Raw genomic sequence first — 23,858 nt, forward strand, 5'->3', positions numbered from 1 at the left:
TTGCTCCTGTTCCATCCTCTCTGAGCATCCATCGGCTCATCTTCCTTTCAATCACCAGCAAAAGGCAGCGCTGGCAGAATACATAACACAAAGTATCTTGGACTGATAGACACTGCAGCTTGCAGGGTGGATCCCTGTAAGACTGAGACATGCAACACCCAATGGATCTGCAGGTTCTTTATAAATTATATGTGTATATATCTATAAAAATAAAATGTGGGTTCTGTCGCTATTATAATAATCTCTCTTCAGGAACAGAGTTTGCTGGTTTAGCCTGCCCATGTACTTCTGACTTCACTGAGTTGGGTAGAAAGCACACAAAGCAGTAAAAAGAGTAATTTACAGGGTGTTTCAAAAAGCTGGACCCAATTCAAAATCACTGCTTTGAAACTGGGTCTATCTTTTTGAAATACCATGTAAATCTAATCCTCTACTTCAAGGACATGAAGGAAACAGGCCTTCACTCCAACTTACACTTGAGATTTGGATCAAGAAATAAGACCTTAGTGAAAGACTTGTCTGTGTGTCTTTGGCAAGCACTATTCCTCTTCATTTCTCAAAAAAAAATGATTCACTTAAATGGCCACAAGTCTCAACTCTTTGTAGAGACTCCTCATATCTGAAATGCTGAAAGAACAAAATGTAGAATACACTAAAATAATTTAGATGCTACTACCAGGAAAGTGTTTAACTACGAAGAACAGAATGAAGTAGAAACGTACCCTTTACTCAATACTCTGAGCTCTCAGGCTCAGCACCAGTGCCAAGTGCCTTGCTGAACTTCAAAAGTGTTTGCTCTTGAATATATACACACATCTGTGCTGTTGTTATCTTCTTTTCCTAATAATCCATCTTAGCAGAAAGAATTTACCAACAGAAGTAAAGCACCAAAACTCCACCTCTCTATTTCCCTTTGTACCATGCTATTAATATTCTTCCGTTGTAGTTTCTGGTGCATGCATTAAGTTTTAATTAGCATTCCCGGCAATTAGCATGCCTGAAAAAAGGCATTTGTTTGTTTAGGAATCCACGTTTCCATAATAGCCTTTTTTGTTTCCTTCCCCGCCTTCACCTCTGAGTTTGACCAGCTGATTTAATTTGCTTAATTTTAAAAGATAATGTAACAACAGTAAGCAAATAAACTGAAGCTAAATTGAACCAACTTGTGCAATAATATGCCTTAATATGATTTAATTTTATGCAGGCTAATGAATATGAGATTAGGTAAGGCTCCAGTAAAGCGCTTGCGGTGCCTTCCTGGCCAGGCACTGCCCCGGTGCTGTGTCCTGCACCCAGATTTGGGGTGAGATCACTTTTAGATGCCGTGATTTCTTTGTCTGCAGCACCTTGTTTGCCATAATTTCCCTACTGTATATCTTTAATCTTTAAAAGTATTTTTTAAATAATCTAAATAAAGCTACTTAGTGCTGTTATACACTCAAAAATGTCATTTTGCCAGGTAAATATGACATAAATGCAGCCTGCGAGTGCAACTCCAGGACTTAGCAGCTTCGTCTTGTAGATGCAAAGGAGTAAAATAAGCCTGACCTCTAGTGAACCCAAGCGCTCAACACGGCTCCTGCAAGAGGCAGAGTCTCCAGTTATCTTCACGCTCCGGAAAACTTTCTTCACAGCTCTGAAATGAAGATATATTTTTGTTACAACATAACCCAAAGCAAAGGCGAGGACAACAAAAGTATTATAATTCTAATTACCGCAGAATTTTGAAGCGACTGGAGAGATTAACTTCACAGAAGCAGCTGAATAAGGAAAAAGCTGTGATTTGAGACTATTACATTGTGCTTCTGAATCTACTCTGCCTTCTCATTTTCATTTAATACAATATTTATCTATACTTAAAATATATCAAATATTTTAACCAATCTATCGAGAGATTTCTGAGGCATTTCAGGGTCTGCTTATACCATGCACTTCTCAACTAGAAGTATATATCTGCAGAAGACCGTAGTTTCTCCTTGATACCCATCAGGCATGAGAATTAAGGTATAATAAAACAGGGCTATCTATTGCCTTTAAAAATCGCTTGAATAAAAGAAACACGAAAAGCAATCATGACAATTTAAAGAGACATCCGCAATAAACAGCAGCACTCACGGGGATTCCCACAAGCAGTATTTCAACAACAGAATCGGGATGTCTAACTATAAGAACTTTGCTGCAAAGCTCCCAAAGGCGACTATTGCTTACAAATTTGTAATTCCAGTCCTGAAAAGAATAGTCGTAAACTAGTTCGCTAAGGAAAACAACCCAAAATAGTCTGACCAATCAGGCAGCGGGTCAGAAATCCATGGAAAGTTCAGTTTTCTGAGGGTTGTAGAAAACACAGAATCTTTTAAATTCACATGACACCAGTGATTTTTCTAAAAACTTTACAACAGATGACAGTCAGAGATGTAATTGCCAGGCAATTCCACCACTTCCCTGGGCTACCTGTGAATTATGTATGGAATTACCCGATTATTTCAGTAATATATGTGGTTTTATGTGCGCCATTAATTACAGTTCCACTTGAGAGCAGCACAGCATCACATCCACCAGGCACACGGGCACAAGATGCTGAACTTTGCTGCCTTATGATCATATGAAAACAAACCCATTCTTGACAACATATGTTCCTACAAAAACTACAACTCTGAGCAAAGCAAACCAGATCGGTGCTTTCTTCAGCATATTGCTCAGGAGAAGAAAATATCTATGGGCAAGATAAGGAGGCACCTTAACTACAATACAGGCACTAGAAGCAACTTCAAATTGCATATTCTTGACTTATTTACCACCTTACCTATAATCCTAGCTTATCATTCGCTGGATTTGGCTAAACCACTAGGATATATCACACATATCTTTAATCTACATGACGGTGCTTCAAGTAACTCTTTAGCTGAACCAGCATAGATAAAATCACTGATTTCTGGCATCAGGTGGTATCTTGATTCAGCACATCCCTCGCAATTAGCAAACAGCCCATATGAGAATCATCGGGCAAAAGGCTTCAAGGACATCCATTAAAAGATGTATTTCTTAACATCTTGTACTTGGGGCTACAAAGAGAAGCTCAAGCAGGAGCAGCAAGAAATACAAACAGCTTAAGTGAATGGCTGCAGATGGACACACCGGTCGACTGCTCCGTGTATTTCCATAATGTCAAAAAGACAAAGGTAGCAGCACAGTAAGGAAGACCACACAAGAGGCACACAGAATAATTATTTCAATAACTGTAATAACCTTAGCGATTCTTTTAACCTCCACTTAAAAACACCCGATGTTCTCAAAGCGAACAGACTGTCAGGCTAAGTTTGAGACTCAGAAAGATCCCCCCGGAGCAAAGGGCACGAGGGATATTACGATGTGTTTGAATAGGGATAATGGCTTCTTGATTAGGGGATAAGGGTAATTTTCAAAGCTCAGCATAAATGAAAAACAGTAATCAAGCAACAGCTCGAACGTAAGAGCCTTAAGGTTGGTTGTTTCCAGTTTGATTTCTGAAATACGCGGATGCATTTGCTCCTCATTTAAGTAACTCCAACTCCACCAAATATTACCATCCCTGAAAAAAAAGAAAACAAACAAAACCCCCCAGTTTTTTTACTGTTTATAATTATACTTCCTGAGTCACACACCAAGCAGAACACAGAACTACACCTCCCCGTGCACCTTTTACAAAAAGAAACCAATACAGCATAACTGTATCAAAGCACAAACACAGAAAAAGAGCAAATATTCACCCAATGCAAACCTTGCTGTTTGAGGTGAGGCAAGAGAATAAACTCCGGCCGTTCCATGGCTGGTGGCATCAGGGAGTGAAGGTGAGCCGGGCAATTTTTACATTTGAATTTATATTTGAATTCAGAAAATTACGTGGTTACATTAAAAAAGCTGTTGTCTTTATGCAGTCCCAGCTCTAGCACAAAAATTGCCTGAAGTAAAATGGGCTTGAACCCCAAACGTGTCGTAACCCTCACGATAAGCGGAACAGCCCATTTTAATACCAGACAGCGACTAAATCTTATCTGAGGGGGCACCAAGAAAACTCCTTGGCCAAAAAGTCAACAGCTGCTGATCCCACCCCACAATAACACACGCAATAGGTAAGTCATTAAGCTTTTTTTTCCTCTTTTTGAGAAGTGTTTTTCCTCACAGTTCAGAGCCTGCGAGTTATTACACTCCTCAGCTCCACATGAGGTGGTGAAGCCTTCCCCGGGGTGGCTCAGCCTCGGAGCTCAGCCTGGGAACCCCATCCCCTCCCGCCAGAACATAATTAGCGGCATTAAACTAATTAGCGCCCCTCGCCAGACTCGTCCCCTCAGGCCGGCGGCCGTTGGGGGAAGGCGGGAGGCGGCGCGCGCCCCGGTTCCCGCGCCGCGAACCCGCCAAACCTCCCCCCCGCGAGCCCGGCCCGAGAGCCGGCGGCGGCGGGAGGAGGGAACGGACGGCGGAACGCCGCGCTCCCATTGGCTGCGCGGGGCGGAGGGACGCGAGGCGATTGGCTGGGCCGCCCCACCTTTGCCTCGGCGGCTCAAAGGGTTGAATTCAAATCCGCACCGGGAGCGCGGCGGGGCGGGGCGGGGCCGGGCGGCGACACCGCCACCCCCACCCCTCCCGGTGGGTGTCGGTTCTCGCGTGTCTTGCAGAGCAGGAGCACGGAGGAGCAGCTCTCTAAGCGCAGCAACGGCGCCAAATGTTTAAACCGGATCCCGGAAGGACCCCGCCCCGCCGGCGGCGGCCAATCGGCGGCGCTGCGCCGTGAGCGGCCGGTGCGGCGCGGGCGGGGTTGGGCGGGGCCGGGCCGTTGGGCGCGGGCCGCCGGGCGCGCGCGGGCCGGGCCCAGAGGCGGGAGGCGCCGGGACGGTCCCGGGCGGCAGCGGGAAGTGGCCACGGGAACCGGCCACGGCGGGCGGGGGGGGGGGGGGGTCCCGCCGCCTTCCCCACCGGTTTTCCCGCTAACGCTCCGCTCCTCCCGCCCCGCAGAACCGATGCGGATCGCGGCGGCGGGTGTCGCCCCCTGAGGCTGCGCGGCGGCGGGAGAATGCAAGAGGCGGGCGGGGACATGGGGACCGGCGACAAGGTACGTCCTGGGTACCGCATCGCGTTCCTCCCGGCGGGGCGGGGAACCGAACCGGCGACCCCCTGGGGCCGCTGTGTCCCCACGCGGGTCGGTGACAGCGCCGGGTGCCCGTTCGCAGCCGTTTGCAGAACCGCGAAACCGCTTCGCTCGTAACGAACGCGGGATAGAAAACAGAGTTGGGGGGTCAGGATGGAGCGCTGGGACCTTCACGTTAATTTCTGAGCATTTAAAAAAATACCAAAAACTTTACCTGGCCACCTTTATCCACCAATTTCATAACAAGCAGGACTCCTTGCTCCCCGTGCCTTTTTTGCTTAATAAAAGGTGCTTCATTCATTCATTTCTCCTACGGATTAATGTTCCGACTGTATTTTCCCTAGACAAAAAAACCCCAAAGAAATAAAAAAGAACAGGGAAAATTACCTCAAGGAAAATTACCTTCAGAATATGAAGTGTTCTGTTTCTTAAGCTAAAAGCACAAAGAAATGGTTTCAGGGAAGGTGTTTGTTGGGTCAGAGTCAGGTTCCAACCTTTGGCTTCAAGTTACCCCAAAAATTGAATTAATTTCAGTCCCGCTTTGACCGTTACCAATAAATGGATCGCAATGCTTCTGGTTCCTAACATCACAATTTTTGTAGGAAAATCACTCTTCTGAGCCGCATAGGAACGTATTGGAAACCCCTCTGAAACAAGCAGCTACCTCACAGTCGGTGTTGACGGAGATCCAGCCCCTCACCACACCCCCGAAACCCAAAGAAACCCCCCCGGCCGACCCATGGACACCCACTTCCAACCTCAAAATGCTGATCAGCGCCGTTAGTCCCGAGATTAGGAGCAGAGACCAGCGCCGGGAGCTGTCAAACAACGCAAGGGACGTCCTGCCGGCCAAACCCTGTTTGCAGGTATGTTGTAAAAGGGTCGTCCTTATTTACTTTTTAGTTAGCCAAAGGCTGTTTATTCAGTATAAAAAGTTATACGTTAACATACTACAACTTTTTTAAAGTTTTCATTTTGGAGTATTTACCAAATATAAGTCATGATATTGACCAGTTACATACAACAGGTAACATTTGGCTGGTTTTATTTCACAGCTGTTGAGGACAAATAGAAAACACTGGGGCTTTGGCAGCGCTCACAATGAAACTGTTAAATACCTCTGTTTTATTTATAATAAAAAAATTTCCAACTCTCTTTTTCTTATTTCCATGTAGGAGCACTTATCAGGAGACGAATATGAAAAATCTCATCCGAGTCGCAAAGAAAAAAGTCTAGGATTACTGTGTCATAAGTTCTTAGCTCGATATCCTGATTACCCCAGCACCGCCGAGAATAATTACATTTGCCTCGATGAAGTGGCTGAAGAGCTTAGTAAGTTGCTTTATATGTTAAATATTCCTTCATACAGACGTGCCAATAACCTCCCATTTTTGCTCTGTAAAGTTTTGAGTGTGTAATGTGTACTCTCAAACTTACTTAAACTCAGCTTTGAACTTTTCATTCTTAGAGCGATTCCTTTAAAAAGCTGAAGTTTCTTCAGTGAGCTGAATGGAGAAATTCCAAATTACGTTTAATATTAAACATCTAAATTACTGCTGATACCACAAATAACCAGCTGCAGTTTTTTTGGATCCAGAGATGGTGGCTAAGATTAGAGGTTGGATTTTTGCGGCAGGAACCAGCGTTTTTCAAACTGAGCCCACAAGTTCCTGTCCAGTTGTGGCATCGAAGCAAGAAACCACTTTCTGCTCTTTGTGATCATTTAACTTTCTCATTTTATATCACTATTTTTGTATTGTGCCAATGATCTACCACGAGTCCAGGTTGCTAACACTGAGCCAAAGCTTTTTTTAATCAAATAGCTATGAAATTACAGTATTCTACAGATTATAACGCCGTCATTTTTGTGTCATTATATCTTCAGATATATCTTGGGGAAGAGGGACAAGTTGCAAATTAAACAAAACGCTTATTCTGTTTGTACAAAGTAACCTCTCTTTTGGAAAATGCCCAGTCAAAACCAAGAAATCAATAGACAAAAGAGAAAAGGACAGTGTGTTAATAGAATAACATATAAAACCATTACAAATCAGTTGTCTACCCTGCCTTTCCAAGGGTATTTAATGAGACGATCTAAAATTGGTGCAATGAATAATTAAAAATGCTGTATTGAAACCCATTTAATGGCTCTTCTGGCAACAGAAAGCTTCATTAAACCATAGATAACTGTGGAAAAGCAAGTCTTTCCTATCTAAAGCAAGAATTGTTTTCTTCTCCTTGCTGGCAAGATCTCTGAGAGCTATTTTCAGAAACCTTTATAACAAGGAATTGGGAAAAGTGCCTTAGAAGTATAATAATATACTTGCCGTAATATATACTTGCTTAGACGTACATTGAGAGTAGAGGGAAATATAGGAAACTGATCCCTTCTCTGTGCAATTATTCAGGTAAATATACAACGAAACATTTTATATAGTAGAAATGTCATGTCAATCTTCTTTTTTAATGTATTTTTCAGATGTGGAACGTAGGCGCATTTATGACATTGTGAACGTGCTCGAGAGCCTCCACATGGTGAGCCGCCTTGCCAAAAACAGGTACGCTTGGCATGGGCGACACAATCTCTCCAAAACCCTGCAGGCTTTGAAAAAAGTTGGAGAGGAGAACAAATACACCCAGCAAATTCAGATGATCAAGAAAAGGGAGTATGAGCACGAGTTTGATTTCGATGGTGAAAGGAATGAAGACATGGCGAGGTCTTTTGGCTCCATTGAGCATTCAGAAATGTCTTTTGTCGAGCTCCCAGGAATGGAATTCCGTGCTGGTAAGAATTCTCTATAATGCCAACAATAATTTGTGCTTGTAGTGATATCTGTGAACTTGGAAAAAACATTGATGGGGCTTCTTATTTCCTGAAATGCTACTGCCTGAAAGGCATCCCAGCTGTTTATGGTGAGAAGTCCTCTGCACTCTTTCAGTTCTCTTATTTATTCAATTCTTGCACACGTATTTTGTTTTTATGGTGCGAGAACAAGGGGGTATCAATGAAACTATAAAACACCCCCAACATAAAACCCGCTTGCAGGATTTGTTACCATTGAACGCTACAGAAAACAAAAGTCTAAATTACTCCGCTAATCTATTTTTTAATTTAGGTTTGATTTGTGGAAGACATGTTAGTCAAGGATTGTTAAATACATTGTATAACCTGCAGTTAAACATTTTTAAGAGTACAAATTGTCAGACAATGGGAAATATGCACAGGGGGGGAACATCACACTCTCTTGTTTGTACTTACACTTGGTACCCACCTAATTATCTGATTCTTGCCATGTAGAGACACGACTCTGGAGTTCACGTAGGCTCTGCCTAGTTGCCATGTTGTTTGTTCTTATCATAATTGTTACTGACAAGTTTCTCCACTTTTAAAAGAAAACGTTTGTAGCTGGCGTGTCACTTATGACTTTAATCCTTTCCCTGTCTGCTGCAGCCTCGGTGAATAGCAGGAAAGACAAGTCTTTGCGAGTGATGAGTCAGAAATTTGTGATGCTGTTTCTTGTGTCGACCCCTCAAATCGTGAGCCTTGAAGTCGCTGCTAAAATCTTGATTGGAGAAGACCAGTTAGAAGACTTGGATAAAAGCAAGTTTAAAAGTAAGTAAAACGCTGCTGTAGCTGTCTGCTTTTTGATCTAAGTGGGAATATCAAGCGGAGGCTAAATGAACTATTTTAGTACAAGTTTATACAGTGTAAAATACCATCATCTTCCTGCCATAAATACATTTGAGCTGCCAAAATCCCACTCAACACCTTGCACAGTTTTTAACAGGGACCTGCTTGTGCGTAGTCATTGATACATGATGACATCTCAATCACGTTAAAAGTCCATTAAATCCTCTCTCGTTAAGTAAAGCCTCTTATCAGTAACGATTTCTCTTTCCTCAAGCAGCCTGTCAAAGATTTCAGCATCATTTCATCAAAGATGCCGCAGAATCATGCAAATCTGTGTTGTGGTCCTGTAGTTTACGTGTTGGAAATCTAAAGAAATTCTGTGAAAGTCCTGTTAATAACTCACACGTGAGAGGAAGTGAAACCTCGTGCTGTAACTGCCAATTCTTTCTTCATTCTGTGACCCTGCTCTCAGTTCCTCGCATGTTTCCCCTTCTCCCTCCCCATTCAAATGAAAAAGGTACTTCTAGGTCTAGGCCTGCGTATCTTTAATAACCAAAAACGGGTCTGCTCTTGAAGGATCTAGAATTAATTGTGGGTTTCATTGAAAATTACACTCTTGATTTTCAGACAGACTCCATTCCTTTTTTTGTGTGTGTGTGTGTGGAATTGTATCTATGCAAATAGAAAACTGCTCCTGGCTGGTTTCAGTTCGTAATTTCCTTCCCAGTGCATCATGACAACACAGAGAGGTGGGTGGGTTATCAAGAGGGGCTTCTTGTTCATTTTCATTCTTTCATTTTCCTCCCTAAGGTCTGTCTTGCACGAAAAGCATTTTGAAGGCATTCCACACCATTTCAGGCATCACATATTGGACCGTGTTCTTGGTTTAGATCCATAGTCCCAAGTTCCATGACTTGCTGGACTGTAAATTTTCAGGAGCAGCAGCTTTGTCTTTGAGGTCGAGAAGTCATCTGTGATTTTACTGCTGCCTAAAGCTTTTCCCCAATAGCTCAACCTGACAACAGCTCAGAATGCAGACGATGATCATCCTGTTGGATCTGAGTTCCCATATTCAGCGTTCCATGTGCATACTTGCCTTTTAAGCTACTTATTTTCACTCCAGAATTGGTATAAATTGGGCCATTGCAGAGAACCCAGCTTGTTTTCAGAACGGTTTTGTATTTCTATATTTAGCGTCATGTACTTAGCACTATTCTCTCTTCTAGATCTTTACCTGTGTAATTCTATTCTACATACAAACCATATTGTGATATATGATGTCATAGTACACCCGTCCCACAAAATTCTTATTAAAAAAATACAAAGGTTTTTCCTTTTAGCTGCTAAAAGGACATTATAACATTTTTCATCTGATACATGTCAATTTGTTAATTGGAATCGCCATACTTTACTTTTGTTTCTTTTGTTTCAGCCAAAATTAGGAGACTTTATGACATAGCGAATGTTCTCAGTAGCCTTGAGCTTATCAAGAAAGTTCATGTGACGGAGGAGAGAGGTAGAAAACCAGCGTTCAAATGGACAGGACCCGCAGTCTTGCCAAATACTCAGGGTGGGTGTCTCATTTTACATCGTAGATGGGCTCATACTGAGCATCTTGCTAATAACCAATAATTATAAGCCATGCTCAAATAGCTGCTTTTAATTACTGAATCTGCGTATGATATGTATTGATTTTTCTAGAGGTTTTTTTGCTGTTTTTTAGATACAAAACTTGAAACGACTTCTACGACCTGTTCCCCGCCTATTTCAGACTCCATCGCTTCCAAAGAACAGTGTTCAAAAAACCTTTTTCCTTCAAGAGGGAAGCAAAACTTCACTCGGCATCCGTCTCTGATCAAGTTAGTTAAAAGTATAGAAAATGACAGAAGAAAGATCCAATCTGCTCCGACCAGCCCTGTTAAAATAAGTGCAAGTAAGTAGCTGAAAAATACATTTCCCTATCTTTTTCTAAGTGTGTTTTTAACTCAGATGTATTCTTGCATTAAATATACACAAGGAGAAGTATATTACTATTTCGTCTTTAAGAATAATATTAAATCCTTTTTTACACGTCGCTATTTTGACTTGGTGTGGTGCCTGTTTGTGTAGTAGAGCTGATTCTCTGGGTATTGTATCTTTATGAACTGCTCTAAGCCTGGCTTGTTGTATAAGCTGCGCTTTAGATCTTGGTATCTAAGCAGTTCAGTATTCCATAAAATTGGCAGAAAATTGCCAAACAATGTTCTTGTTTGGTGTCTTTGGAGGAAAAAAAACATATGTTTGATGTAACCTGGCAGCCAACTGATCAAATCAAGCCCAGGCTGCAGTTTGAGGATAACACAGAGTCTGGACGTCTTCTCAATAAATAATGCACTCTCCTCAAGACAAAATGTAACTGCTATGTCTGATGTACTAACACTTTTATTTTCCCCCTCCGAGCAGGTACTGATCCAAATTTATCAGCTTTCCCAAGTCAAATGGCTGTAGTTCCAGCAATCGCTAAACAGCAGCTGGAAGGACAATCCAAGTAAGTTTGCACAAGTGAGAAGCTTTTTGTTGTTACTATTAAGCTGTGATCGGTCTGCAAAAACCGGTCACCCCTCACACTGCAGGCTACTTGTTCCACTTGTTATTTTTTGTTTAAAGTACAAGTTTATATGAAATTTTTGTACTGTAGGAAATAACTTGTCAGGGCATTGTGTATTAAAATATATTTGGGATTTTTCTTTCTTTTCAGGAAAGCGAAAGAGCTGAAAATGAAACTGTCGGGATCTGCTCTGGAATTCAGTGTGTCCTCATCACCCGAGGCCGCCCCCAAACCTGAAGCTCCTCGGAACGTGACCCCCTCCCAGCAGCCGAGCCTGGGGCTCTGTCCCTCGAGCCACAGCGCGGTCCCCCCGCTCATTCTACCTCATCCTCACTCGGGCGTTTCATACGCCATTTATCTGCATCCTTCTCAAGCCCACACTGTGACCGCCTACAACCCGAGTTTCATGCTGCAGCCTCTACCGTGTGCTAATGTAACTGGAGCAAAAAGTGTGAATTCAAAAGGGTTAAACACCATAACCACTGAGGAAGGGGATGGTCAGATTGCTACGGATGAGCCCACAAAGTCCTTGACAGCTCAAGAAAGAGCGACTGTGAAATCAGAAACTTCGTCACAGAGGTGCCTTAAAAGATCGCAAGCATTACAAGAGAAGAATTCTATTAAAAGGTTCAGAAGTGATGAGGAAAACTTTGATACTTCTCTGGTAAGTTAAAGGATTTTTAAATGCCATTCTATAGCTTTAGGATGTTGCCACCTACTCATTTTCAAAGTGGCTTAGGGGCCTACCAGTGTGTGTAGGTGTTTAAAACAACATTACACTTGAAGGGCTGATGCTCGTTTGTTGTGCTTGCTGATGTTTAGGAGGCTGGCTTTATATATATATATGTATATGTATGTATATATATATATATGTATGTATGTGTATATATATATAAAAGTTATATATATACAAAAATAGATAGATAGATAGATAAATTTTACATAATCTTGCTGGTGTTTGCAAAGCATCAGGCAGAATATACAGTACACAATATAACACGTATCTTTGAAAGGCCAACCCAGGCTCAGGCTGTATTTTTCTCCTTGCTCCCCTCACTTCCTCCTCCAAATATCCATTTCTAAGATGTGTTGGAGTGCACAGATGATAATCAAAATAAAACAACTCCCAAAACATTTCCAAACTTACCTGGAGTAGTTCAGGTTGCTCATCTTCATCCAGTGGCTGCCACTCATTCCTGGCTTTGGTGTTAGGAAGGAAAGTGGACACATAAAAATCACTGGACAGGGAACGTCCCAAAATCCAGATACCTTCTAAATATTTCTTTCTCATGTTGCACACTGTTAATATTGTATTGTTGTCGGCGTAACGATACAGCACATCAAGAGAATACGAGATTCGGATACACCTGATACACATGGAGAAGCTGGTTCTGGATTGCTTTCTACTCCTCGGTTGCCAAATGTTTTAGTGCCTCTGTAAATCATTAGGCTGCTTTAATTGCGCTTGCCAAAAGTCGTGAAATGTCATCAGCGTGTTGTGACAATGAGTGGTGTCAAACATCCCCCGGCTGTGACAGAGCAAGGGGGGGGACATGGAGCTCGTTGTCTTATTGACTAGAAATTATTATAGCACAGACTTGGGAGAAAGGAGAAACTTCCCTTCCTCATTTTTAAAATGTATAAATATCATTGTAGACCTGTAATTGAGAATGTAAAGTCCTAATGATGTCTGCCTTTGGTTTTGTGTTTCTTCTTTCTAAAAGGGAGAATCTATTAAGAATGAAAGACCACCTTCCACTAGCTCACAAGTAAATCACGAAATGGATGATTTCCAGCAAGAGAGACAGAACAAAACCGAAACCTCAGATCAAAACACAGCAAATTGCTATGAGCAGTGTAAACGAGAAGATATTCCAGAAGATGAAGACAAGACTAAACAAGACATAGCTGTAGCGTTTGCCATTCCTGCTCCCGAGGTGAGTCTGGCTGTGCTTGGATTATCTGTAGTTTGCTTTTCAAACCTTCCTTTGTAGGAATGTAGGGCTTCTGTTTCTACACAAATGGGGGGACATAAGTGACTCCCAGGCTTCAATTGGGAGGAAGATCACAACTAAGTAAATGAAGGCAATGTTGAGATCCCTTCCCTCCCCTGTTCTTTGTGTGTATTTGCTTTCAACTGAAACAGCATCACATGAAACTCTCTTCATCAGTAAAATCTGGAGCTCTACAGTTAGGAGAACCAGAATAAAGAACAGTTCTGTTGGCAGAAGCAGAACTTGTAAATGCAAAAGGATTGTCGCAGAACTTGTAAATGCAAAAGGATTGTCTTCCAATATTTGCTTTATGAAAAGCACAGTCCAGCAGTGAGGTGACGTGATGATTGCTGGGGCTGGATGCTGCTTCTGGGAAAAAAATGAACATATTCAGGCTGAGGATTTCTCTTCTGTCTGGTCTAATAGTACTGTGTCAATCCCAGGCGGAGCCAGCTGCCTTCTGCACAGAAATTGTACTGTAAAGAGTCAGTTGTGTCTAATTTCAGACAGAAAGTGGAATAAACGATCCTGGGGATACAGAGGATAACGAGGAACAAGGCAAGAAGGATTGGAAAAGAACTTCATGCTTGTTTATTACATGTTTGGGGTAAATGTGGATTTGTCCTTTTCTTTTCCAGACATTTTTTCCATCTGGTTATCTTATTCCTCTGACTCAGTGCACCCACGGCAACAAGGCCAGTGTTTCTAATAAGGAGAAAGCTGGGATCTGCTCGGTACAGCACACTACGTACAGCTCTCCCATCGCTGGTGAGTATTGAACAGGCTTACAGGAGTTTGGCTTAAAGAACTGTGGGCCAGATTTATCCCACTGAGGTAAGGAAATCGCAACGCAATTGATTCTCAATTTTTAACCCCTTTCAATACTTAATTTCTCTGTTTCAGGCGTCATTCCGGTGACGGCATCTGAACTGAAAGCAGTTAACATTCCTGCCTTTCACATAACACCGTTCAATATAATGCTGTCCCCGACGTCTATCGCCGCCGCACCCATGCTGAGCAACTCCTGCCTCAGCTCCAGCAACGTCGGCTCTGCCCAAAATCCGAGTCCTTCCATTCTCAACTTCACCCTGCAACACGTAGGACTGATACCTGCGGGGGTGCAGGTCCCCGCAAACCCCGCGCTCCAGCACGTGTCACAACCAGAAAGCGTCGGCCGGAGCTCGGGAAACGTGAACCTGCAAGAGGAGAAGGTAAATTAATACAAATACATCGCAGCTTCTTGGCCGCGGTGGGTCAAGTGGTGCTGGTAGAATCTTTTAATGCACCTTTTTTTTAATCTTTATAAATCAGCACTGCCTGAAAAGAGCTGGCAGTGAAGGGCAGCGTAAGTACAATATGATTAAGAGGTTATAAAGGAAGAACAGAGAATGTCAGGGGTTGGAAGGGCCCTGGAAAGCTCATCCAGTGCAATCCCCCCATGGAGCAGGAACACCCAGATGAGGTTACACAGGAAGGTGTCCAGGCGGGTTGGAATGTCTGCAGAGAAGGAGACTCCACAACCCCCCTGGGCAGCCTGGGCCAGGCTCTGACACCCTCACCCCCAACAAGTTTCTTCTCCTATTTAAGTGGAACCTCCTGTGTTCCAGTTTGCACCCATTACCCCTTGTCCTATCACTGGTTGTCACCGAGAAGAGCCTGGCTCCATCCTCCTGACACTCACCCTTTGTATATTGATCCCCATGAATGAGTCACCCCTCAGTGTCCTCTTGTCCAGCTCCAGAGCCCCAGCTCCCTCAGCCTTTCCTCACACGGGAGATGCTCCACTCCATTCAGCATCTTAGTTGCCTTGTGTCTTGTTGGCTGTGGAAGTGGAGCCAGCTGGAAGATGACGAGATGTGCAGATATAAGTACTTTAGAAGGAGGATTTTGCATACATTTGAGAGGATACTTATTAATAAATTGTCCATTTGTTACTTAATCTTTCCTCCTTAATCTCCTTATCTGCTCTGAAGTTCTTGCATTTAATTTTAGCTTTTTTAATAGGATGACACTGTAGAGGATTTTGAAATATTTCTTTTACCACCTGAAGCTTTTCTGGATATTTTGTGTAATACTGTATTGCCTAAGATGTATTTGTATTAAAAAAAGGAGGTAGGAGAGGATTAGAGAAACCAGATTTTTATTTCATTGACTTTATAGCTTCATCAAGGAATATCTTCTTCTCAGTAAGGAGTTACGTGTTTAAATTTTAAAGTATTTTTCTAACATCCTGTGGAAACCTACAAATAGAATTCACTATATTTTTCCTTCTTCATAAAGGAAAGTAACATTCTGTCTCCTATTCAGCCTCCTGTTCCAAAGGAACCCCCAGAGCCCCAACCGGTCACAGAGAATTTCTTCCGCACGCCAGGAGGACCAAACACGGGATCTTCGCTCTCTGTGAACCCAAATGGTACCGAGAGAATCTCCCAAGGGACTCTGTATATTCCTCAACGAAAACTTGAAGTGTCACAAGACTAATTTTGGGATATCCGATTGCTGAATGCGTTAGCAGGTGTAGTTACTGGTAACGCTCTGCACACAACTGGGATTGTACGATGGACAATGTGTGTTTGGACGTGTATTGGCAAGACTGGAATAGCCTTAACGAGATGCTTTAGAATTAAAACTGGCTCTTAATGAGAAAGTTAATGCCTATTTTTTTTTTCAAAAGGCTTACCTGAAGTATTATAGCAACAAAGTTATGTATCTAGGGATTTTTGTGTTGCTTTTCTGCTATGCAAAGTAAGCTGAGATTGTCTTTGTACAGAAAGGTACAGTTTATCAGTCAGTACGTATTTTGCACAAAGAAAAGTACTGTGAGCGTGTACATATTTGATGTCTTAACAAAAAGGCCATAGTTCAAACGTCTTGCTCCTATGTTCAATAATGCTCATTTTGTAAAGTTAGTTAAAGAAAAAAAAAAAGGAAAAAAAAAAAACTTAATCAAGTTTTATATAAGTTAAGGATTATTTATACTGTATTTTTTAATCAATTTGTTCAGATTAAACTTACAACAAACTCAAAATTTGACTTTTTTTGTTTGATCTAATTAAATTACTTAAGTAATACGTTGTATATTCACTAGCATCTTAATTCCTTTCTTATTATCAGCCGGGTGTACTGAAGAAAGAAAACGGTATTTAATCAGAAAGGGTTTTAAGTAACTCAGTGTATCTCCTGAACTCCATCACTAGAGATTACATTTCATAGTAATGACAATTAGAGGAAAAAAATGAAGCTTGGAAATCAGAGTATCCTTAATCACCTCTTCTATTAAAGTCAGAATTGGAGTGAGGTGTACACTACATTATACATAGTCTGTAGGTTCTCCCGACACTGGGGAAGCAACTTTTTGGAATATTTGCCCTAAGGAAAAAGATGAAGCCTCCTCACACACATCTTAGACGAGAAGAAATAACTAACAAATCAAATTTGAGAGGATACTTATTAATAAACTGTCCATTTCATCCATTACATTGGATCTGCCTTCCCAGGTGAAAGGTGCTTTTCTGTCCCAATTAGGCGCGGAGAAACACGAGCAAAGCCCAAGATTCAGGCTTGGAGTGGGTAAAAAAGCACAGTTAAAAGGGCTAGTATGGTAAAAATAACCGGCTTGATTTTACTAACGCAAAATCATAATACAAAATACATTTGACAGAATAGGATCACTACTGAAATACACTTACATGAGGGGGAGAGAAGAATAAAGGCTCGGAAATGGGGGATTCTCACCGCAGCAGCGAGGAGATAATGGATCATCCTTAAACATGCTATCAATTTAATCTGAGAAGTACCAAGGTTTATAGAAACCTGCATTACCCAAAGGAAACTACAAACCTTTCCTTTTCAGACATAACAGGTGACAGGATAAGCAACTACAGTAATTAGGGTTGGAGTAAACGATCTCCCAAACTGCGCTCTATCTGGAAAAGCCGCCTCGCTGCCGTTGTCCCTCTTACCAGCTGCTCCACGCAGGCTTGCTAACTTCACTTACTCATTTTTCACGCTGAAAAGCCACCGTTTCTCAGTGCGTTTTACTGCCCAGACAACCCACGTTGTGTTCTGAGCTCGCTGCTGCTCCTCCCCTGTCCCAGCACCCCCAGAATGTGACCCCCATACCTGTTGAGCCCCGCGAAAATCCCTCCGAGCCTCAGGCTTCGCTTCTTTATAGGCTGCTCTTCCAGTTCTCCGAGCAGGCTTTTCTAACCCATACCTTTGATTCCTGCGTCACCGGGAATATAAGAATTCACATGTGTGGAGGCTCCTGTTGCACATTTCAAGTCTGTTCCTCCAAAAGCCGCAGTGGAGTAGGGATTAAATGAAATTCCAACTAACTCATACGGCTCCGACTGCTCTGAGCTGTAAAGAGCCTCTCAAGAGTCGCTACTTTAGGGGCACCCGATATCTGCGCAGATGCACAGGAATGAAGCAACACTGGGGAACTTCAAGGCTGTTCCCTGCCTTTTCCCCTTAAATTCTCTGACAAACTCAAAGGGAAAATACTTATTGAGATTTTTGGGGCAAAATCTTTCTCTATAGATTTCCCTGCAAAGTTGGTTATGGTGCAGATCTTTCCAAGTATTAACGCACGATCTACACAATGTGAGTGAGGATCGATAAAGATTTGGTTGCCTCAAAGGTTAACTGATAAATCCTCATGGGTGCAAACACAGAGTGGTCACAAATCATAATAACCACATCCACAGCACCCTCACCCTTTGCATTTCACCTTATTTGATACAGATAGATTTCCCTTAACCATCCATGGAGAATGACCAAGAAGGGATGGAGCCCAGCTCTCCTGCTCAGGAAAAACTAGTCCCACAACTTTACATCGAAGACCTTCCTCTACATTAGTGAACAGACCCCTAAAATCCTCAAGTCTGATGTGGATTTGGGGTCTAATTTCCTTACGATGCCACAAAAGTCCCGGAATTGAGACTAAACTGCAGCCTCCTGGTGTTTAACCCCTCGGCCATTTCACACCCAGCAAAGTCCACGACACCAAAGTTTCCAAATTCAGACATCCCTTCAGAAAATGAGAATTACCCTCTAAATCCACAGAGCACTCAAAATAAAACCCTGTAAAAAGTGAATTTTAAGTTCTCCGTACTTTACTTTATGTCTCTAATGTGTCTGCGGCATCATTGGTTTCCAAGGGGCTCAGCCAGGCATGGCCAATATAACTGCAACAATTAGACATGCTAAACATTACATATACCCCGTTTCCCCGAAAATAAGCCCTACCCTGAAAATAAGCCCTAGCACGATTTTTCAGGATTTTTGAGGATGCTCAAAATATAAGCCCTACTCCAAAAATAAGCCCTAGTTACAGCTCATTTTAAAAGTCAATTTAAATAACATCCAGACATGTAAAAAAGGGCATTTTGGGGAGCAAAAATTAATAGAAGACCCTGTCTTATTTTCAGAGAAACAGGATATTAACCAGCCATGTTAATACCTAAACCCAGGAAAAATTTAAAGCAGGAAGCCTAATTCTCTGTACCCTAAAAGACACACCAGTTGTAGCTATGAAATGATAAACCGCTGAATGAAATTCGACTTGGTTTAATACCGTTGCGTTCCAGAGCTTCCTACAAACAGGTGCTCGGGCTTTTTTAATAATTATTTTGATCAATCGTTTTTGGCAACGCGAGCATTTAGGACTGAACCTCGGCTTTATTTCTGCCCCATTAGGCTGCAGTCAGGAATGCCCTCCAGGCGTAACCCGAGGGGCTGCATTGTTGTCCAGCGACTCACGAGTGGACGTAAGGGACCGAAATGCCAGGCTTTTGTCAGAGGTTATTTTCAGCCCCCTGATAGCAGTGGCATTGCTCAGATCCCTGAATCTCGCCCCCATTCCCCTCCCCTCCCTGCTTTTATAGGGCTGACAGCAGCCGCTGCATTTAGAGAGCAGGAATCCCTCATGTTCAAACCCTTGGAGGCCCAACAGACCAAAGAGAAACACCGAGCGACTCCGGTAAGTAAAGTATTAATAGATTGGGTTCTGCCAACACCACCTGATAGCAGCATTTGGGTATTTTGAGTATTATTTTGTCCTAAAACGTCATAGAGCTTGTTGCTTGACAAAGAAAAGTGTGTAGATATGATAGAGAAATGTGAGTCCTAGAGAAGGATTTTACATTTGGGGAACCCAAGTGATAGAAGAAATAGAAGAGATAGAAGAGATTCTTCTGGGCTTCTCAGCTTGTTGAGTAGTTACTAGTGGTACAAGAATGGGGTTGTGGGATCCTCCTTAATGAGACACATGCAAAATTGGATAACAGAAGTTTCAGAATCTTCAAAATAAAATTGTTAAAAAGCTACAGAATTACGTTTTCCACATATAGTTTGTACATACACTTTTTAAAGCACACAAATTCCATAATTTCTCAAATAAAAGTATTTTAGAGATAAAAAGTCCCAACTAAAAACCCTCAAAATGTTTCATGTCAACGACCAATCGGTTTTATATCAAATGGGAAAAGTTCTATGCAGACTTCACATAAAATGGCTAGATAAGAATGCAGAATGAAAGAATCCACGCACCCATCACCCAGGCATTAAAAGACAGCACAATGGGTCAAGTCTTTGGAAAAGCTCCAATAGTTAATATATATTTATATATATAACCTTTAAAAAGCTTTCTACCTAGAGGTAAAATTATTTCAAAGAGTAAAGCCTTGCACATAGATAAAGTAATTCTGTGTCTCGTCTCGACCATCATGGCACCGTTTGACAACCCACAACGGTTTAGCTCTGCACTTAAAAGCCTTAGTGCGGGGATAAGGATTTAGAGAAGGATCTTGTGGAAGGACAAGCTCAAGCTGATAGGCTGGGATTAGGTCTGGAAAAGGGAATTTGCACACATTTGTACACATTCTACACATTTGTAGAGCAGACGCCGTTTCCCACAGCCCCAAGAATCAAACTGAATTCTGTGTGTATGTGTCTGTGCGGGGGTGTTGGGGTTTTAAGCTAGAACTAAGTACCTAGTTCTAGCATCAAGGTGTCTTATATTTTGGAAGTGCAATCTTAAATTTCCGCAAAAGTGTGGATCAAGGAAGCTTTAAAAGAAATGTGGTGTTACTATGTTAGAAAATAAGAGGTAATTGGAAGGACACAGATTGGAGCAAAGGGCTCAGGGTTTTTCTATCAGCTTTGCGCATCACGTGCTTCATGTCGGCTCGCTGACCATCTTCTGTTTTAAAAGGGCTTGTCTAACTTAGACTGACCACTCTTAATGAAAAATCAGTATTTACTTTCCTGGGTCGGTGTGGAAATTCCCATCTCTCGATCTCTATGTGCTGGTTTAATGTAGAAATAAAGGAAAAATGCTGATCAGCCTGAGATTGTGCTGGAGGCTGAATGAATGACTCTTTATCCACAGTCCTTTGAATGCATTGAGATAGGAGGACTATGATTATATAAATATATGACAATATTGCGTCTTTTGTGAAACGAGCTCACTCTTCAAATACAAACATCTTCCCTGTTGTGAATCTATGACACTTTCTGCAATGGATTTAGATAAAAACACCTTCAGGCTTTGGGAGATGCGGCTTTACACCGCAGATACAACGAGCTAAAATATAACGGAGAGTGTTAGTTGCAGAGAAAAAGCTACAGCAGCATTTTATTGCTGCTTTTCTAAAGGCAGCTGCACATTGTTACCACCACAGTGCTGGGGAGGTGACACTGGGGACAGTGGAATGAGTCACTGGTGGTCACAGGACAGGGCAGCAGCCGGCGGTGATTAGATACCATGATGGGGTCCTGGCTGCACTTCCCATAGGCTTCAGCTGGGAAAAAGATCTTTGAATGTCGCCCCGATGCGTGGACAGAGAATTAATTTGATATTATCGTTATTTATTAGCTAAGGAATCAGTATTCTTATACTTCTAACCGAGTCTAGATGAAACAGCAAGCTGGGACTAAACACAAGGCACGTCCTATCCGTAGGTCCTGGTTCAGCATTTCTACCACCATTTCCCATCCCATTTATCACTCCAAATTCACCCTGCAGCACACGTGCCTGAGATAATCCTCCCAGACACACACTAAGCGACTCCCGCAGCCCATTCACACACGACTTAAGCTCCAGACTATCGTGCAAGCGTTTAGAAGGGAAAAACCTCATGTTTAGCAGGGAAACACCAGTATTATTCTCCACACCTTCCTCACCTGCTGTCTTGCACCAGCGCCGCCTTTTCCTCCTCCACACACCTTGAGCCAGCACCGCATCCACTTCCCACCTACATCAATGGATCTAAATACATTTTTGGATTATATTCTCATCACCAGCGCTCTGATTATCATGCGACACCCTCCGTGACATCCAGATTCGCTAACAGAAGACGTCTCACATTTTTCCAAGCCGATGCAGAGCACAGAAACACTTCAAAGGCTTCCCTGCAGCCCGGATAGCAGGTTGCAAGCTCTAAATAACAAGCAGCGCGTATCCTTGGCTGCACAGCTCATGTGTATAAACTCTACTCCATGTAGTATCTCCATTTTTAAAAGGAAGGATACGAGCTGCTGAATGGTATTAAAACAAGCCCAAGAACTCCCCTCCAGCTTAACAGTACCCGCGTGGCTGCCAACACGCCGCGATATTCGTGCTCAAAAGCTTCTCCGTCACCTGTTTTGTGTATTTAGATGGGGCCCATTCTCCTAGATCACTAAAATATAACAAGCCCCCCATGGTCACCGCAAGTTAACCAGATTTAGACAATGAAGTTCAGGGAGTTTCAAGGGGATTTAGATACTGCCACCTGTAAAACTGAGCGAAATGCATAGAATCATATAATAGTTTGGGTTGGAAGGGACCTTTGAAGGTCATCTAGTCCACATTAAGCCTCTGGGTATTATTTTTATGACAAGTAGGAGACCAGCTTCTACTTGCACATCATAAGGATGGAGTTTTATCCGCTGTTATCATTTAGATGAGTAAAAACTAAGAACTCCATGCAGGCCGTGGGATTTACTCGCCCTTGGTAGCATTGTGGCACCGGCAGCATCCGCAGGGATGGCCATGGGGCAGAGATGAACATCACTGTTCTTATGGGAACGCTTTCACTGTGACTTCTTTCTCCTCCAGCTTCCCATCAGATGATGCCAAAAAGACATGGAAAACGTGCGTGCATGCCCAGTCATGCTGCTATAATTAGCCTCAAGAGCAATGGTTCTTTTAAGAGCCCTAACCACAGCACAAGGGTCACTATCGCCCCTTATCAGGCTGTTTCAGAGATTATATATATATATTTTTTTTTCACCCTTTGGCTAATGATGTAATTAGAGCTGCTTTCCAAGAAGTTTCCCGATGCCACAGATTGAGATGCTTGATGTGGCTTTGAGAGGAGCTCAAAAGAGCAGAAGCAGCTTTACAGAGGCTGGAGGTACCAACCGTTCTCCTCTCAGGCAGCGAAGGGATTCAACTGGAAACCACCCTTGAAAGGGAACATTTTGAACACAAAAAACCTCATTGTAATTTTCAAGAAAGTGGCGCAAAACTGATTTTTATCTCCCGCTGCTCTTCCTTAAAATGTTTAAAGCATTGCTTGGACTATTTTTATAAGAGGGGGAAAAACGGCACCAATAAAAAAGTACTTTAAAAACAGGAGGAAATATAGGATGGCGGAATGAGACAATAAGATTTTACTTATGTGGAAGATTTCCCTCAGTTCCTTTATCTCCATTTAAAAGAAACAAAAACCAAAAGGATTTGCACAGTGCTGTCCAGTAAAGCCTTTGCTGAATAAGAAGGGACCAAATTCATAGTCTATTCCATGCGTGCAGTCGTTTTGATTTCGGCTACATCAGATTTTTGCTTCTTACTCGTTGCATTACAAATAAACAGAGGCAAGCTGAGCTTGCTTGGCCTTTTTTGCATCATTACTATTTTATGTCAAGCAGTTTGGCTCACAAACAGCTTCCCAAGGAAACTGGCAGGGTCCGAGAGCCATGAATGTTGTTACTGTCTGACAGGTATTTGTCTACTCAGGTGACAGTCACAGCAGGGAATATGTAATTAGAGAGGGTTAAGGATATACTAATAACTGCAGCACTAAAGCCAAGATGTTTGGATGTGCTGGTATCCGTGTCGTTATCAAACACAGAATCGTAGAATACCAGGTTAGAAGGGACCACAAGGACCACCTGGTCCAGCCTTTCCTGGTGCAAGCCCAGTCTAGCCAAGCTGGCCTAACACCCTGTCCAGCTGAGTCTTACAAGTGTCCAACACTGAGGAATCCACCACTTCCCTGGGGACATTATTCCAAAGGTTCTAAAGTGTGCCCAACGTTACTCCATCTTCATTGCTACTGCTTCAGCATCTGCACACACTCCTATGATACCTTCCTTTTGCTGGACAGGGGTGTCTTCTATAATATCGCATGATTTGTAGTGTTAGTCACCAGAAACAACTCCCTTTGGGTTCAGCTTGTGGAGCTGGCGTCTAGGAATTGTTCGTTTCATTCCAAAATTCAGGATACAGCACAAAAGTCACTGAGGTGACGATAA

The 23,858-nt window shown here is 42.5% G+C and overlaps 1 protein-coding gene across 1 annotated transcript; it reads left to right on the forward strand.

Annotated features, from left to right (window-relative positions):
- Nucleotides 1-5,047: 5,047 nt before the first annotated feature.
- On the forward strand, nt 5,048-15,932 carry E2F8 (E2F transcription factor 8; the record flags this gene model as incomplete). Its single annotated transcript, XM_080346070.1, has 13 exons — nt 5,048-5,086; nt 5,725-5,988; nt 6,298-6,454; nt 7,602-7,907; nt 8,574-8,735; nt 10,186-10,323; nt 10,477-10,686; nt 11,196-11,280; nt 11,491-12,004; nt 13,065-13,277; nt 13,973-14,102; nt 14,238-14,545; nt 15,642-15,932. 13 exons carry the CDS (start codon nt 5,048-5,050, stop codon nt 15,813-15,815), a joined length of 2,700 nt encoding a protein of 899 aa, XP_080202196.1. The 3' UTR covers nt 15,816-15,932.
- Nucleotides 15,933-23,858: the final 7,926 nt, after the last annotated feature.

Source organism: Nesoenas mayeri, assembly GCF_963082525.1.
Source record: "Nesoenas mayeri genome assembly, chromosome: 5".
NCBI classification, from domain to species: domain Eukaryota; kingdom Metazoa; phylum Chordata; class Aves; order Columbiformes; family Columbidae; genus Nesoenas; species Nesoenas mayeri.